This window comes from Martes martes, assembly GCF_963455335.1.
Source record: "Martes martes genome assembly, chromosome: 9".
NCBI lineage: Eukaryota > Metazoa > Chordata > Mammalia > Carnivora > Mustelidae > Martes > Martes martes.
Genome location: NC_137896.1, coordinates 14,072,985 through 14,087,976, shown reverse-complemented (window position 1 = coordinate 14,087,976; position 14,992 = coordinate 14,072,985). Strand labels below are relative to the sequence as shown.

The window sequence follows — 14,992 nt, the reverse complement described above, 5'->3', positions numbered from 1 at the left end:
TAATAAGCGCTGTTTGTCATTTCTCCTCCGTCAAATAGCAAAGACGCCCCCAGACCCTCATGTGCCTCTCAGTACTAGGGCTCCTCCTAAGCTCCGTAACAGGCCACTCAGTCGGGACCGACCCTTCAGGCATACTGGACACACGTCAGCCTGTAGGCCCTCATAGTGTGACCTCTGAACCCTGCTATTGATTTTAGGGCCAGCCCCTCGTGTGGGCTGAGGGGGCGGCCATGGAGCTGGGCAGCTGCTTCAAGACCTACGAGGATTTCAAGGAGTGCTTCAGCGCCTACAAAAAGGAGAACAGGTGCTCCTTCATTCTCAGGGACTGCGTCTCCGTCCGCTTCCACAACCTCAACCACGGGACCTCCATCCGCGAGGACATCCTGTAAGGGCGGGGCGAGGCGGGGGCGGGGCAGGAGGGTGGGGAGGCCTGGAGGAGGAGGGAGTGCAGCTGGGCCCAGGTCTCCAGCAGGCACTAAGCACCTGGCCTTGTGCCTGGTGAAAAGAGCAAAAAACCTTCCCAGGCACCGCTTTTTGACCACCCACTTCCCCTTCACTCATTCACTCCATTGCAGTTTTCCCCGATTTCCCAGAATAACTGCAATTTGCCCCATTCTTTGAGCACCTGCATTATCCCTCATACAAAGTACTGTCTTCACAAATAGATAAAAACGCCTTCGGGAGGACTTACTTCATCAGTGTTCTCTTGACAAAGCAATTAACGCGGTCGTTGTTGGTTAGTTTGCTTAGGGATTCGTTGGTTCGTTTTGTACACGGTTCTTGAGCGTCTGAGATTAACAGCCGTTTTAAAAACAGTTCCCATGCCCCAGGCGTCCTTCTCTGTCGTTGGTATGCATGATTTACCCCGCAGGGCTGTATGGAGAATTAAATGGTATTTTTCCCTTTTGGCAGCTGAGAAAACTGGCTGAGAGGCTAAGATAAGGGTTGACAATTCCATTATCTTCAGGGGTCAGGTGAAACAGCCCAGCGGAAGAAAGTTTAACTTTTAATCTGACCATTAGAGAAAGAACGATGAAATGACAACAGACATCAGGTCTTCTTAGCAGGGACCACCGAGGTGTGACCGGGGCGAGATGGGGAGCAGGCCCTATCTAATCAACTCCAGCTAATGGCCGCCAGGTGAAAATGAAGAGCCGGTGTTGTCAGAACTGGGGGGGCAGAAGTCCAAAATCCAGGCTTTGGATCAGTATCTCCACTTTTTAAAAATTGCAAGTCAGGGGCACCTGGGTGACTCAGTTGGTTGAGCGGCTGGCTGCCTTCGGCTCAGGTCATGATCCCAGCGTCCTGGGATCGAGTCCCGCATCGGGCTCCTTGCTCGGCAGGGAGCCTGCTTCTCCCTCTCCCTCTGCCTCTGCCTGCCACTCTGCTTGTGCTCGCGCTCGCTCTCTCTCTCTCTCTCTCTCTCTCTGACAAATAAATAAATAAAATCTTTAAAAAAAAAATTGCAAGTCAGTTCAAATTTGAACACACTCCAGGGGGGCCAGCTCAAAGTACTTTACGGGCTCCCTGGCTCAATTACATTAGCCAGTTAAGGGAGAGGTGAAGAGCTCTTCTTGAGTCTGTTGGACTTCGGTAGTATTCAGCTCAAAATAATCCACATGCGAAAGTGGCAAATCCTGGGGCAGCCTGCCTTGAACCCCATCAGTGGTTAAAAGGAAGAGGTCAGGAGTCCAAAAGACAGTCTTTACCCTAGAGTTTGGGCAAGACTTAATTTCTCTGACCCTTTCGTCCTCTGTAAAATGAGGTAGGTGTGGTGAAGAAGAAGTAAGAAAATGTATGTAGGAGCAGAATCGTGGTGCTCTGTAAGTACTCACCGGAGCTGTAACTAGTACAGTCAGAAAGTGGTACTTGGACACAGTACTTCGAGAGGCAAATGCGCTGTGGGAGTTGTCACTAAGTGACCAAAAGTCCCATTCCACTGGGAGATTCTGATTTTTATGCCCAGTTTCCCCTCTCATTTTTGTATATGGCTGTTGTGTTTTTCTTTTTGTTATGTTTTTTTGGGGACTGATAGTCATCAAACAGTCCGTGAAGTAGTCTCCTGTCTCTCTCCATTGCTGTTCAGTGTAATAGCTACCTTTTTTGGGACATTTGTTTAGACCGCATTCCACACACTCTGCTAAGTACTTTTGCATTGTTTTTATTTAATCCTCTCACACCCTTTGAACAAGGCCCTTATTATCTGGGTTTTCATTTTCCATGTGTGCATAGTCACAAGGCCCCGTAGGAAAGCAGATGTTATGAAAAACTCTTGCTAATAAACCAGGCACTAATAAAATTAGTCACTACTAAATAATGTCCTGCTTATCTCTACCGGTCCCATTAGCATCTTTGGCACTCAGTTTCTGGCCAGTCAATAGATGTCATAAACATCAGGATAACACAATGGAGATAAAACTAAGTGCAAACTGGAATTACACATCTCCCAAGAGCTGTAGGACTTCGTGAAGTCTCTGAGAGTAACGATCGAGAATTCCTTCCATCACTCTCCGCCTGACACCTGCGAACAAGGGAAGAAGGGAAATCAAAAGGCTGATGACGTGATAGGAATTTGACAAAGGATATGCATAGTAAAGAATTAAATTAGGCCCTTGGGAAGCCTGATAAAGCCCAGGAATGTTTCCCTAAAACTGACCTTTCCATATTGTAAAATTGAGACCATAAATGAAGTATCATAGTGTTTGGGGAGAATGCACCAGGAAAAAAAAAAACCCAACAGTTGACACTATAAGTCATGCTTTGATTATTTTAAGAATTGGCATATGCTGCCATTATAACCTACATTTTGTTAAACATATATTTTTTAAAGATTTTATTTATTTGTCAGCGAGCACAAGCAGGGGGAGCAGCAGGCAGAGGGAGAAGCAGGCTCCCCGCTGAGCAAGGAGCCCAATGCGGGCCTTGATCCCAGAACCCTGGGATCATGACCCTAGCCAAAGGCAGACACTTAACAAACTGAGCCACCCAACTGTCCCTATATTTTCTTAACTATTTAAGTGATCTCTATACCCAACATGGGGCTTGAACTCACTACTCTGAGATCAAGAGTCGCATGCTCTTCCAACTGAGCCAGCCATATGCCCCTAAATATAATTCAAACTTCACAATTTTTGTCTCCTATTTTAAGATAAAGTTCCACTGAAATCTTTTTTTCCACTCTTACTATGATATGTTATTTCTGGGGGATGTTTTTGGCTGCAATTAACTGAAAACTCTAACTCAAAATGGCTTATTTCTTAGAAGTCTAGAGGGGGGCCTTTGAAGGTGACTGTTTCCAAGGCCCAGGCTTTTTATGTCTCTCTATGCTGCCATCCTCAGGTCTCAGCTTTGCCTGCAGGAAGGCTCCCACATGGCACAAATGCAGGAGTCAGGTCCAAAGGGAAAAGCCTTCCTTGGTTTCCTACAGATTTCCGTCATTTTCTTTCTCCAGAATTGGGCCAGTATCCCTGCCCATTTCTAATGAGATTACCTTAATTGGCTTAGACGAGCCCTGACATATTTAGCTATGTGGGGGAGGAATGGCAACCCAAATTAAGTTAGCTTTCTGTTAGGAATGAAGAAGGGGCTAAGGGCTTTTGAGTTAGCAACCCACAGATCCACTCACAGCCTTTTACATGAATTCACTTTTAGTGGTTCTGGATGGTTTTGGATGAGGTACTGACTTTTCATAGACCAGTACTCTTATGATTTCCATATTTACAGATAAGGATTTGGAGGCTCAGAGGAAGTGAAATGACTTGCCCAGGTTCACACAGCTAGTACGTGGTAGAGCTGGAACTTAAACTCAGATCTTCTGACTCAGAATCTTGTTGCTAACTCAAGTTATATTGTCTAAAATGGCTTTACTCCACCCATAAAAATCCTGTTCATTGCTGAAGGTGTAATTTACATACAGTGATGGAAATCTTATGTAAAATTCATCAAAAGCCTTAGTTAATCTGTACCAGTCCCCAGAGAGTGAATCATTCTTTGTTCAGGTATAAGTATGTTGCTTATACCTCTCTTTAACCAGTCACTTAATGTTGATTTCACTGGCCTCCTATGTGGCCTCTCTCTGCTCACTAGACTTAGAGAGTGGAGACTATCTAATTATGCTGTGTTGCCCTGTGAGCCACTAGTGTTCAGTACATTACAGGACTTGGTAATTGTTTGAAATTCAACAAAGGACTTGTTCAAAGTCATAGTTAGGAAAAGGAATAGTGCTAGGACCAGAAGCTGAGTGTTCTGATGGAACGCTCCCAGTGGTCTTCCTAGTATACTTCTCCTATGCTAGGAGGATAACCTCTTGTGCTCTGCAGTCAATCATTTAACATTCATTTGGTACTCGAGCTTCGTGCACCTGGTGTGTGCTTAGCTGTGGGAGCGGACACTGGGAGCACACTGGCAGCGCTGTCCAGGAGGGAATGCAAACACCGACAAAGTGGATGGGAAGCAAGGCTGGCTGACTCCCTTCCTCCAGATCCTGGTTGAGCAGTCTCAGATAAAAGCAGTAAGGGAGATGGGGCGCCTGGGTGGCTCATTGGGTTAAAGCCTCTGCCTTCGGCTCAGGTCGTGATCCCAGGGTCCTGGGATCGAGCCCCACATCGGGCTCTCTGCTCAGCAGGGAGCCTGCTTCTTCCTCTTTCTCTGCCTGCCTCTCTGCTTACATGTGATCTCTGTCAAAAAAAATAAATAAAATATTAAAAAAAAAAAAGGCAGTAAGGGAGATTCAGAAAGGTGTGAAACCTTATGCCTGTCTTCAAGGAAGTGATGTTTTAAGCCTCGAGACAACTAAGTACAGATTAAAACAACTTGCAGTTTTTTGTATACTTTTTGTATACTTCGCTGTATGTAGGTTATATCTCAATTAAAAAGATGAAATGAAGCAGGGAAAAAATAAGCTTCAACCTACTACCCATGATGTTTGAAATGCATGATGACAACATGCATTTTATGTTTAGAGATCTTTAAGGAAGTTATTGAACCCAACTAGTTGTTGAGGGTCAAGTTGATGAGGGTAAAAATGAGTTTTCTGGGAAAGGAGAGAGATTTTGAAAGTGGACAGGCAGTATAAGCGTTAACTACACAGACTGTCACCAGGCAGGCTTAGTTCAAATCCCAGATTGGTATCCTCAAGAACATTTTTAAGCCTGTTTCCCCATCTGTAAAATGAGGATAATAGAACCCCTTTCCTCGTCTAAAATGGCGCATGTTAGGGGCTTAATATAGCCTGGCGTATAATACCTTAATACATGTAGTATTGGTAGGAAAGAATGTGAACGGATTGTTAACGTATTGGGTATCGATGTGGAAAAGGAGGAGTTAAAAAGAATGCCAAGTTTTCTACCCTGGGAGGTACAAGTCAGTCATTAATGGAACCAGGAAAGATTTGAAAGACCTTTCTGGTTGGGATTCACCAGTGTCTTTTTTTGGACTAGCCTAATAAATATGCACTAAGAGCACATGAAGTTGATCTAATTTGATGAGCTAGGGCTCTGCTAAGATGTTGAGCCAGCAAAAGGGTAGGACCCAGTGTATGGGCTTGGGGAAGTCTTCCTAGAAACGATGATGGTTGCATGTAGTCAAGGATGAGTAAACTCTGAGATGAAGGCAGGTGGGAAGGGCATTCCAGAGAGAGACAAACACAAGCAAAGGCAGAGAGGTGAGACCCAGCATAGTGAATCCAGGAAGCTATAGACAGTTTGTCTTTCTAGGGCACCAAAAATAAGATGGTGAGGGGTGGGAGAGGAGGGGCTGCTGAGATGGGCAGAATCCATACCTCAGTCACCACTGACCGGCCTTGCCATGTTACTGGGCTGCTCCGGCCCCTTCCTGGCCTGAGCTGGGGATAGTGTTGCCGCCCTGTGCACACAACAGGTACAGGCATTTTCAGCCTTGGACCACTCCACCCTGTTATTGCAGGCCTGACATATCCTGTTTTTCTAAGCTTACCCCACGGGGTGGGCAGACAGGACCAGCTAGATTAGAGTGTTTGGAAAAGGGTTAGTGAGGTGCCCAGGCTGTGTCACGTCATGCCAGGGGCTGAGATTTTTTCCCCCTTTCCTGGTGGCTGGGACACTCCCTGAGGAGGCAGGGGTGTGACCCATCCCACCCACGGTCTATGCGTCATTTATCAGAACATCTTTGATAAGCATCTGTTAAAAGAATAGCATTGTGTTAGGTGCTTGAAATACACTGAGAAATAAATCAGTCCTTCCACTTGATGACAGCCCCATCCAATTGTAAAGGTACTTTATAAACACCCAAGAGAACGTCAGAAGGCATAGGAGTTGTAATAACAGCAGCAGGCTTCTATTTAGCATAAATAAAAGGCTGAACCAGGCTATGGGCTAAATATTATATCTGAGTCTTAAGCCTCATAACAATCTTTAACTAACCTCTACACCCAACATGGGGTTTGAACTTAACAACACCAAGAAAAGAGTTGCACGCTCTACCAACTGAGCCAGCCAGGCACCCCTAAATATTCATAACAATCTTAATCAGATAGTCTCATTTTATGACTAGGAAACTGCACACAGAGGGTAAAGTGACTTGCCCAAGGTCATAGAGCTTCTGAGTGGTGGAGCCCTGATTAATACCCAGGCAGTTAGCCTCCAACATCTCCACTGTTTACTGCCACCCAGAGAAGTTTTTAAGCCTTTTATGTTAAATAAATGCTATGAATTCAGAAAAGGGAGCAGTTAACTGTGGGTTGAAGACATCCACAAAGCCTTCCTGGAGAAGGTGGGACCTGATTTGGCCTTGAAGCATGGGTCAAATGGGGATAGGAAAAGAGCAGATTTTCAATTTAATCACCCCTCTCCTTTGAATCCTCACTTTCAGCCTAGAATGGTAAAGCTGACAGGGACCTGAAGATCATCTGACCCAGGGGTTCTCAGACTCTCTTAGGATTTGGACATTTTTGTTGAAGTAAAAGAGAGATGAATAGAGATGTTTCCTGTGAGAGACAGCCACTTGTATCTTTACTGTCTGGAGGAAGAGAAGGCAAAGGCAGTAGTTCCCAAAAGGCAGGAACGAAGGGGACAATTTCTTTTTTTTTTAAGGTTTTATTTATTTATTTGACAGAGAGAGACACAGCTAGAGAGGGAGTACAAGCAGGGGGAATGGGAGAGGAAGAAGCAGGCTTCCTGCTGAGCAGGAAGCCAGATGTAGGACTCGATCCCAGGACCCTGGGATCATGACCTGAGCCGAAGGCAGACGCTTAACCGCTGAGCCACCCAGGTGCCCCCAAAGGGGACATTTTAAACAGTGAGGAGCCAGCTGGCCCTTTGCTACTGCCTGTTGTCTGTTTTCCCTCATGTCTTGCCTCACACTGAATCATTGGGAACTACAGATGGGCCATAGAGGGTGAATGAAAGGAGTGGGGCTTAGAACTGCGGATGATGAAAATGATTGCCGTGTTAGTGGGACAGGGTCTTGATAAAAGAGTCAAACACTTTGGGATTAGAGTGTGAATGTCAGTCTCCCTTCCCTACATCCTACACTGCTTCGTGATCTCTGGGGACACATATCAGCCGCTGTATCCCTATGGGGTCTTGTCCTTTTTTTTTTTTTTTTTTAAGATTTTATTTATTTGAGGAAGAGAGCACACAAGAAGAGGGAGAAGCAGGCTCCCTGCTGAGCAAGGAGCCCGATGTGGGACTCAATCCCAGGACCCCAGGATTATGACCTGAGGGGAAGGCAGACCCTTAACTACCTGAGCCACCCAGGCGTCCCCAGGGTCTTGTCTTATAAGAGAAAGAGGCGGGCAGCACCTTTCTCACTGTCACCTCTACCTTCTCTAGATACGTGCAGGTGAAATTTGTCTGTATTCGGACTCAGTCAAACAGGAAGAGAACCTCAGAGGCGGACATGTGCCCAGCGTACTTGCTCCTGCGATATAATGAGAAACTGGATAGACTGTTTATCAGTGAACTCAACACCCAGCATATCCATGTTGACTCCAAACCTGCAGGTCCTAGAGGAGACACCGCTGACAGATCTCAAAAGACAGCGTGCCTGCAGAAACCCCAGCCTGAGAAGTCTGCAATCAAGAAAGACCTTGACCTGGCTGAGAAGTCCCCCGTTGAACCATCATGTTGCTTAGATAAGGCCCAAGCACCCTCAAAGCCAGAGCAGGAGGGCATCACTCCTTCTGACCTGGCCAAGATAGCAAAAGTGATGAAGAACTTTCTTAAGGTGGATGAGGGTTCCATGGCCTCTCTCAGCGTGGGCAACAGCCAAGACCTGGACCGGCTCAGCTTCCAGAGCAGCAAGATGAGTGATCTGTTCATCCGCTTCCCAGAGAATCTCTTGCTACACCGGGTGGAGAATGCCCAGGGCCACATCCTTTATGCTTTCTTGGTGGAGAACAAGGAACGAGAGGGTCGCGTGGTACACTTCGCTGTGCTTCAGGCTGAGACAGCTACCTCCGTGGCCAAGATGCTGAGTATCTTCACAGAGTTCAACTCCAGTTGGCCCAAGGTCAAGGTGGTGTTTGTGGACCCGTCCTTCCCTCACCGAGCCATCCTGCAGGAGATCTTCCCTGCTGCTCGTATCCTCCTCTCCATCTACCACACCACCCGGCTCCTGGAGAAGAAGTTGCATCGGAGTTCAGCAAATCCATCCTTTAAAAGGCTCATGAAGGAAGCCCTGCGGGAGGCCGTGTTTGTCACTTCCAATGCCAGCCTGCAAAATCTCCGTCAGATGTCCCAAGCCCTACTAGATGAGCAGCTCTTCGGCTTCCTGCAGGCCCACTGGTTCTCCTGTGAACTGCTCTGGTACATGCATGTGAGGAAAGGCCTGCACGCGTGTAACACGTACATGGACAGCCTAGACGTGGTCACCAGCAAGGTGTCCAGCCTCTTCCGGGAACAGCAGTCTCTGCCGGACTGCATCCTCCGCTTTGTGGATTATATAGACTTCTTTAATACCAAAGGCTTGAAGAACTTGCCCACAGCTCCTCCCAAGTTAAAGAGAGCCCGGCCAGCCAGCCTGCCACCAAGGCCCAAGAAGGCATTCGGAGCCTGTTGGGGGAGCCTCACCAGGCTCGCCATGGAAGAGCCCAATCCAGGCGCACAGCGGGTGCGGCTGGAGCAGCAGCCACAGGTGCGGCCCTCCCAGGGCGGCATGCTAGACGCCCTGCACGGCAGTGGCTCCCAACTGGCCTATAAGCTGTGCCAGAATGAGTGGGAGGTGGTACAGAACTCCACTCACGTGGTGGACCTGGCTGGCTCCTCTGTGGACATTCAGCTACTAGAGGATTCTCACCAGGTGAGCAAAGACGGCCGTAGCTGCAGCTGTTCCTTTCAACGCTGGTACCACCTGCCATGCCGGCACATTTTGGCCCTGCTGCACACCAGCCAGAAGCCCGTGGGAGAAGCCATGGTGTGCCGCCGGTGGCAGAAGAGGTACCAGCACCTCCTTGGGCCCAGTGGGGAGCTCCGGGACCCCGTCATGGTCCTAAACACAGGCCAGCCTGGGAAAGAAGGACGGAGTGACATGATTCAGGACCTAAGCAGGGAGCTAGCAAATCTGCTCATGCAGACGGAGGGGCCAGAGCTGGAGGAGCGCTGTTCCACTCTGCGCAAGATCGTGGACATCTGGGCGGACCCCTGCCAGCCGCCTGAGCCCAGTCAGCAGCCAGAGGACTTCAAGGATGTGGGCCGCCTCCCTTTCCTCTGGGGAAAGCCAGAGGAAGGAGAGGGACTCCCTCTCACTGGAGCCATGATTCACAACTGAAGCACTTGCACTGGCACATTGGACCATAGACCCCTCTCCTTGGAAGTCTGGGAACTCAGGCAGGCAGGACATGCCAGGGGTCAGCATTTTCACCAGTGTCTTCCTAGGTAGGGCTAGGAAGATTGTTACAAGAGGGGCAAGAGGGACCCCGCTGTGTGACAGTCCTTTGAACCCACCCCTTTTCTGCCCTACCGTTGTCATTCCTCCAGAGCCTCCTTCAATGTCAAGGCCAAAGTTATCTCCATGCTGAAAGGTCACCCCTCTTTCTGCCCTGACTCCTGAGATCAGATATTACTACCATTAGAGAGATGAACTCCTGCCCAGGATTAGGTGAGACAAAATATACCTGGTAAAAGGACCTATTTTCAGGGACAAAGGGACAGAGGGTGATCCTTGACTGTTGCTGCTCTTTACAAAGATTCTGTTGTTTGTACTTATTTTTATTCATATTAAATAAAAGTTGTGCATTTTTTGGTTTTGTTTGTTTGTTTGTTTGTTTTTAATAAAATCAAAGAAGCAGGTGAAATGGGTGCTGCCTGAACAGGGAAGGAATGTAATGAGGTTGTGGAGTGCAAAGCACGTGATGCCTTAAATTCAAAGTCTGAGCAGTCCACCACCAACTCCATCCTCTTCCTACCAATCTAGGCTTCAACAAGGATTTCAGGCTGCCTAGAATTCTAGTAGGAGGAAGCCAAATCGATGTGGGGCAGGGGGAAACCTAAACCCTAGATTCCACTGCCTATATTTGCTGGGGGACTGTGGGCAAGTTTCTAATTTCTTGAACCCCAGGCTTCTCATCTGTAAAGATAAGTGTTGGCCTGTTCTAATCCCCATTTACCCTCTAGATTTATATAAGCAGAGCAGTTTCCTTCCAGTTCTAAGCCCCAGTATGGGCTTCTGTTGTTGCTAGTTTATAGTCTTAATCACCTAAAACCTGGGAGCTACCCAGCTTTCCCAGATGGCTGGCAGTCTTGGCTCCTGTACTGGTCTGCCATGACCTCAAACCTCAAGTCATAGGGCCATTCTGGATCTGTTTCTTCTGTAAAACACTGGAGGGGGTGGGGCTAGGCAACACAAGGTTCAGCTCTCATAAAGAGATCTGGATTTCCTCAACTGTTACGGCTGGGCCCCCGACCCCTGGTGGAGAAGTCAGAATCTGAGACCTGGGCCCCAGTTTCTCTATCAGGCGGAAGATAGTACAACCCCATAGCCACCCTTTCCCACCCCCCAACCCCCCGGGAGGAGGTTGGAATTTGACCAGGAAAGAAAAATCCACAAAGCACTGCTATTTATTTTCCTTTTTCATTTTCGGCCTCGGAGGAGTTTCCATAGTAACACGGCCTTCCAGAGTCTCCTCCCCCCCGCCCAGACGCGGGGCTTCGGAGTTCCAGCCTCGGGGCTCAGGCTCGCGTGGATGCTAGTGTCTTCGGGCTTTCATTGGTCACCGCCAGCCGAGCCCCTCGTAACCCTAGGAACAGCACCCGCCCACAAGTCGCCGGGCTACGATTGGTCTAATCCCCCCAAAACCGAACGCGAACTCTTCAGGCCATTGGCCCGAGTCACGGCGAAGCTGGTGCCGCGGTTGGTGAGCCTAGAGGTCAGTCAGAGTCAGAGGCAGGGTCAAATAGGGAGAAATGGCGACGGAGCCAGGCAGTGGGTGAGTGATTCTGAAGGGTGGAGGTGTGAGGCGATTGATGATCGCGGTCAGCCGTGACACAGCTCCCAAAGGGGTGGGAGGTTGACTTCTCTTCTGGCTCCGGCCGGACTCCGAATGGGAACGTCTGATATCTACATCCTCCCACCCGGGTTAGAGGTGAGAGGTCAGAGGCCGCGTCCCCTCTCTGGTGTTTGGACCTCAGGTACTCTGGAAAGCAGTCAGGATCCCGAGCCAAAGACTCAGCTTCCAGCTGCTTACGGAGTAATGGTGGGAAAGTCACTTAACCTCTTTGAACCTCAGTTTCTCATCTGTAAAATGGGGACAGTAATCCGGTTTGGGGCCAAATAGACGAAGCTTTTAAACACAGTACTGCAGTTAATAGAGGGATTTATGGAGAGGCAGGAGAAGCCAAGCACATGTGATAGCCCCTGTTCGTGGTTCAAGGGCTTGAGGCTCAGAAAGAGTCACTGACTTGCCTAGAATCATACAATTTGGGGCCAATAACGGTTCTCTTATATATACTAGGACCAAATGGAAGAATGGATGCCAAGCGGTAATCTGTAAATATAAAGTGCTAAACAAATATTTAAAAAGCTATCTAGGGGGGTGGGGAGGCCATATGCACCTCCAGCCGTCACACCCACTTAAATCTCTGGGAACTGAATCTTTCCACGGCCAGCTTATCAGTTAGGTCTCAGCTCCAATGTCGTCCTCTCTCCCCACCAAGAGACACCTTCCCTTCCCGCCTTAGCTAAATTTCTCTCCCTCTCCCATCTTACTGTCTACCTGTTACCCAGCTTTGTGCGCTATGCAACCTTCATTGCCTGTTATATCTTTATCTGTTTACATGTTTATCATGCATCTCCCCCAGAACAGTGCTGATCCACAGTAAGCAATATTATCTGGATGAACAATTGAGGAGCCAAGCCCCTACTGTCTCCTTAAGATTCTGTTCCTCTCCATAGGCGCATCTTTGGAACAAGATCGGGGAACTACATCCCAGCCTCACTCTTCAACTTGCTTGGAGCTTGAGACCTTGAGAGTCTCCTGGACAGCAGTCTTGCAGAGAAAGTATTTTGACTTGGTATCTAGACGTCTCCCATCTCCCCCATGGCCCTGACAATGCTGAATGAGTTCCTGATTGAGGACCCAAACCCACCTATGCTGCTGTATCAGGTTAGCAAGACTGCTCAGTTAGATACCCTCAACTACCAGAGCTGCTTTATGCAAGGGGTCTTTGCCCATTTCCCTGAGATCTTATTTATCCATCGGACCTATAACCCAACCGGCAAGGTGCTATATACCTTCCTGGTAGATGGACCTCGGGTGCAGCTGGAGGGTCATTTGGCCCGGGCAGTCTACTTCGCCATCCCGGCCAAGGAGGATGCTGAAGGCCTGGCCCAGATGTTCCAGGTGTTCAAGAAGTTTAACCCAGCATGGGAGAGAGTCTGTACCATCCTGGTGGATCCCCACTTCCTCCCGCTGCCCACCCTCGCTATGGAGTTCCCCGCAGCTGAGGTCCTGCTCTCAGCCTTTCACATCTGTAAGTTCCTCCAGGGCAAGTTCTATCAGCTGTCCCTCGAACAGCCTGTGGAGAGGGTGCTCCTCAGTGCCCTGCAGAGCACAATGTGCTCAGCCACCGCTGGCAACCTAAGGAAGCTGTATACACTCCTGAGCAGCTGCATCCCTCCCGCCCGGCTGCCCGAGCTCCACTCCCACTGGCTGCTCAATGACCGGATCTGGCTGGCGCACCGCTGGCGAAGCCGAGCTGAGAGCAGCCGCTACTTCCAGGGCCTGGAGGTCACCACCCGCGTCCTCAGCCAGCTCTTCGGCACCATCCCCTGTGTGGAACAAGGAATGGCCTCTCTGCTCCGGTACATGCAGCAGAATGCGGGAGACGAGGCGAGCTTCAGCCTGGGCCTGAGTCCCCAGAACAGTCACGCCCCCTTAGATGTCAGCCCGGAAAGCCCCAAAGTGGAGCGGCTGGTAGAAGCCCGCATCCAGCACTCCCTCAATGCCATCTGCACGGGGCCGGCCGCCCAGCTCTGTCTGGGGGAGCTTGCTGTGGTCCAGAAATCTGTGCACCTCGTCGGCTCCGGCTCGGAGAAGGTGAACATCCAGATCCTGGAGGACACCCATCGGGTGCAGCCCCAGCCCCCTGCCAGCTGCAGCTGCTACTTTCACCAGGCCTTCCACCTGCCCTGCCGCCACATCCTGGCCATGCTCAGTGCTCGCCACCAGGTGCTTCAGCCCGACATGCTGCCAGCCCAGTGGACAGCAGGCTGTGCCGCCAGTCTAGACAACATTCTGGGCAGCAAGTGGAGTGAGACGCTGGATAAGCACTTGGCCGTGGCTCTCCTCACCGAGGAGGTGGGTCAGCTCTTGCGGCACTGCAGCCAGGAGGAGTTTGAACGGAGGTACAGCACCCTGCGGGAGCTGGCCGACAGCTGGATCGGCCCTTACGAGCAGGTCCAACTCTGATTACCTTCCATGCCCAGAGATGCTCATGCACACATACCCGCTCACATCCACCCCTACATGCACAACACACACTCACACTATGATACTTCCGTGGGCCTTCCTTCCGGGAAAGGACAAGGGTCTTCTATTCTACCGCGGCCTGTTACCTAAAATGTGTCTAGTTCCCAAGACAGGAGTCAGCAAACATTTTCTGTAAAGGGCCTGGCAGTAAATATTTTAGACTTTGCTGGCCACGGTCTCTGTTGTATATTCTTGGTTTGGTTTTGTTTGGCAGCCTTTTCAAAGGATTAAAAACCATTCTTAGCTCAAGGGCCTTAGAAACAGGTGGCCCTGCTCTAGGATAAGACACTGGGTGGAGATCAAGGGCAGGGGCTTGGTAACAGCTTCCCCAGTCATTAGATGACTCACCTGACCCACAGAGGAGAGGAAGTGGATCCCAGCCTTTGTTCCCTGGCCCCCACAGGGAGGTCATTAAAGTCACATTTGCCTATTCCAGCCCTCGTCTCGTTTTGTATCTTCTAGAAGACAGCAGAGCAAATATCATGGAAAGAATAGACTTTGGAGTCTGCCACTACGTGCAAATCCCAGTTCTTTCAATGCCTGATTTTTGAGGCCTGGTTGTACCTTTTACTAGCTCTGGGACATCAGGCAAGTCACCCCTCAAAAGGCTCGATCTGTTCATCTGTAAAAATGGATATCCTCCCAGCACTGATGAGATTAAAGGAGAGCCTGCCTGTAATGGGTCCATGACCAGTGGGCGCTCAAGTGTTCATCTTCCTTCCTTGACACTGGTCCCATCACTTGCCCTCAGCTGGCTGGGAAATGTCAGGCAAGAGGAAAATTCACGTTGCCTAGGACTTTGTACCACAATCTTGATCAAATCCTGAAACAAGACAAAAGAGGCCTCCACTCCAAGCCAGGCCCCCTACCTCAGGTGATTTTCATTGTAACTACTCTGAGAAGTCCTGTCTCCTGACTTACTGGCATCTGGAGAAAGTTCCTGCGTCTGGGCCCTGATGAAAGACTTGTATTGACAAGAGTGGTTCATACCACCACCCTGTCCCCATCCGTGTCACAGGCACTCCCAATTCTATCTGCCCAAAAACCATA

At 49.4% G+C, this 14,992-nt stretch overlaps 2 protein-coding genes and 1 long non-coding RNA gene across 3 annotated transcripts; 2 read left to right on the top strand and 1 right to left on the bottom strand.

Moving 5' to 3' along the window:
- Positions 1–185: 185 nt before the first annotated feature.
- On the top strand, positions 186–10,219 carry ZSWIM3 (zinc finger SWIM-type containing 3). The gene is made up of 2 exons (XM_080814281.1): positions 186–385; positions 7,809–10,219. Exons 1-2 carry the CDS (start codon positions 231–233, stop codon positions 9,742–9,744), a joined length of 2,091 nt encoding a protein of 696 aa, XP_080670407.1. The 5' UTR covers positions 186–230; the 3' UTR covers positions 9,745–10,219.
- Positions 10,220–11,016: 797 nt separating this feature from the next.
- Positions 11,017–14,989, bottom strand: LOC308349543. Its single transcript, XR_013967455.1, has 3 exons — positions 14,507–14,989; positions 14,291–14,400; positions 11,017–11,709 (listed from the first exon to the last, which is right to left on the bottom strand). It is a non-coding gene; the product is annotated as an uncharacterized lncRNA (long non-coding RNA).
- Positions 11,371–14,375, top strand: ZSWIM1 (zinc finger SWIM-type containing 1). Its single transcript, XM_080814280.1, has 2 exons — positions 11,371–11,401; positions 12,367–14,375. Exon 2 carries the CDS (start codon positions 12,512–12,514, stop codon positions 13,880–13,882), a length of 1,371 nt encoding a protein of 456 aa, XP_080670406.1. The 5' UTR covers positions 11,371–11,401; positions 12,367–12,511; the 3' UTR covers positions 13,883–14,375.
- Positions 14,990–14,992: the final 3 nt, after the last annotated feature.

Excerpts from the sequence above, each read along its gene's own strand:
- ZSWIM3 (XM_080814281.1), top strand. The coding sequence starts at position 231 with ATGGAGCTGGGCAGCTGCTTCAAGACCTACGAGGATTTCAAGGAGTGC. Across the intron at positions 386-7,808 it reads TCCATCCGCGAGGACATCCT|ATACGTGCAGGTGAAATTTG; the intron begins GTAAGGGCGGGG and ends TACCTTCTCTAG.
- ZSWIM1 (XM_080814280.1), top strand. The coding sequence starts at position 12,512 with ATGGCCCTGACAATGCTGAATGAGTTCCTGATTGAGGACCCAAACCCA.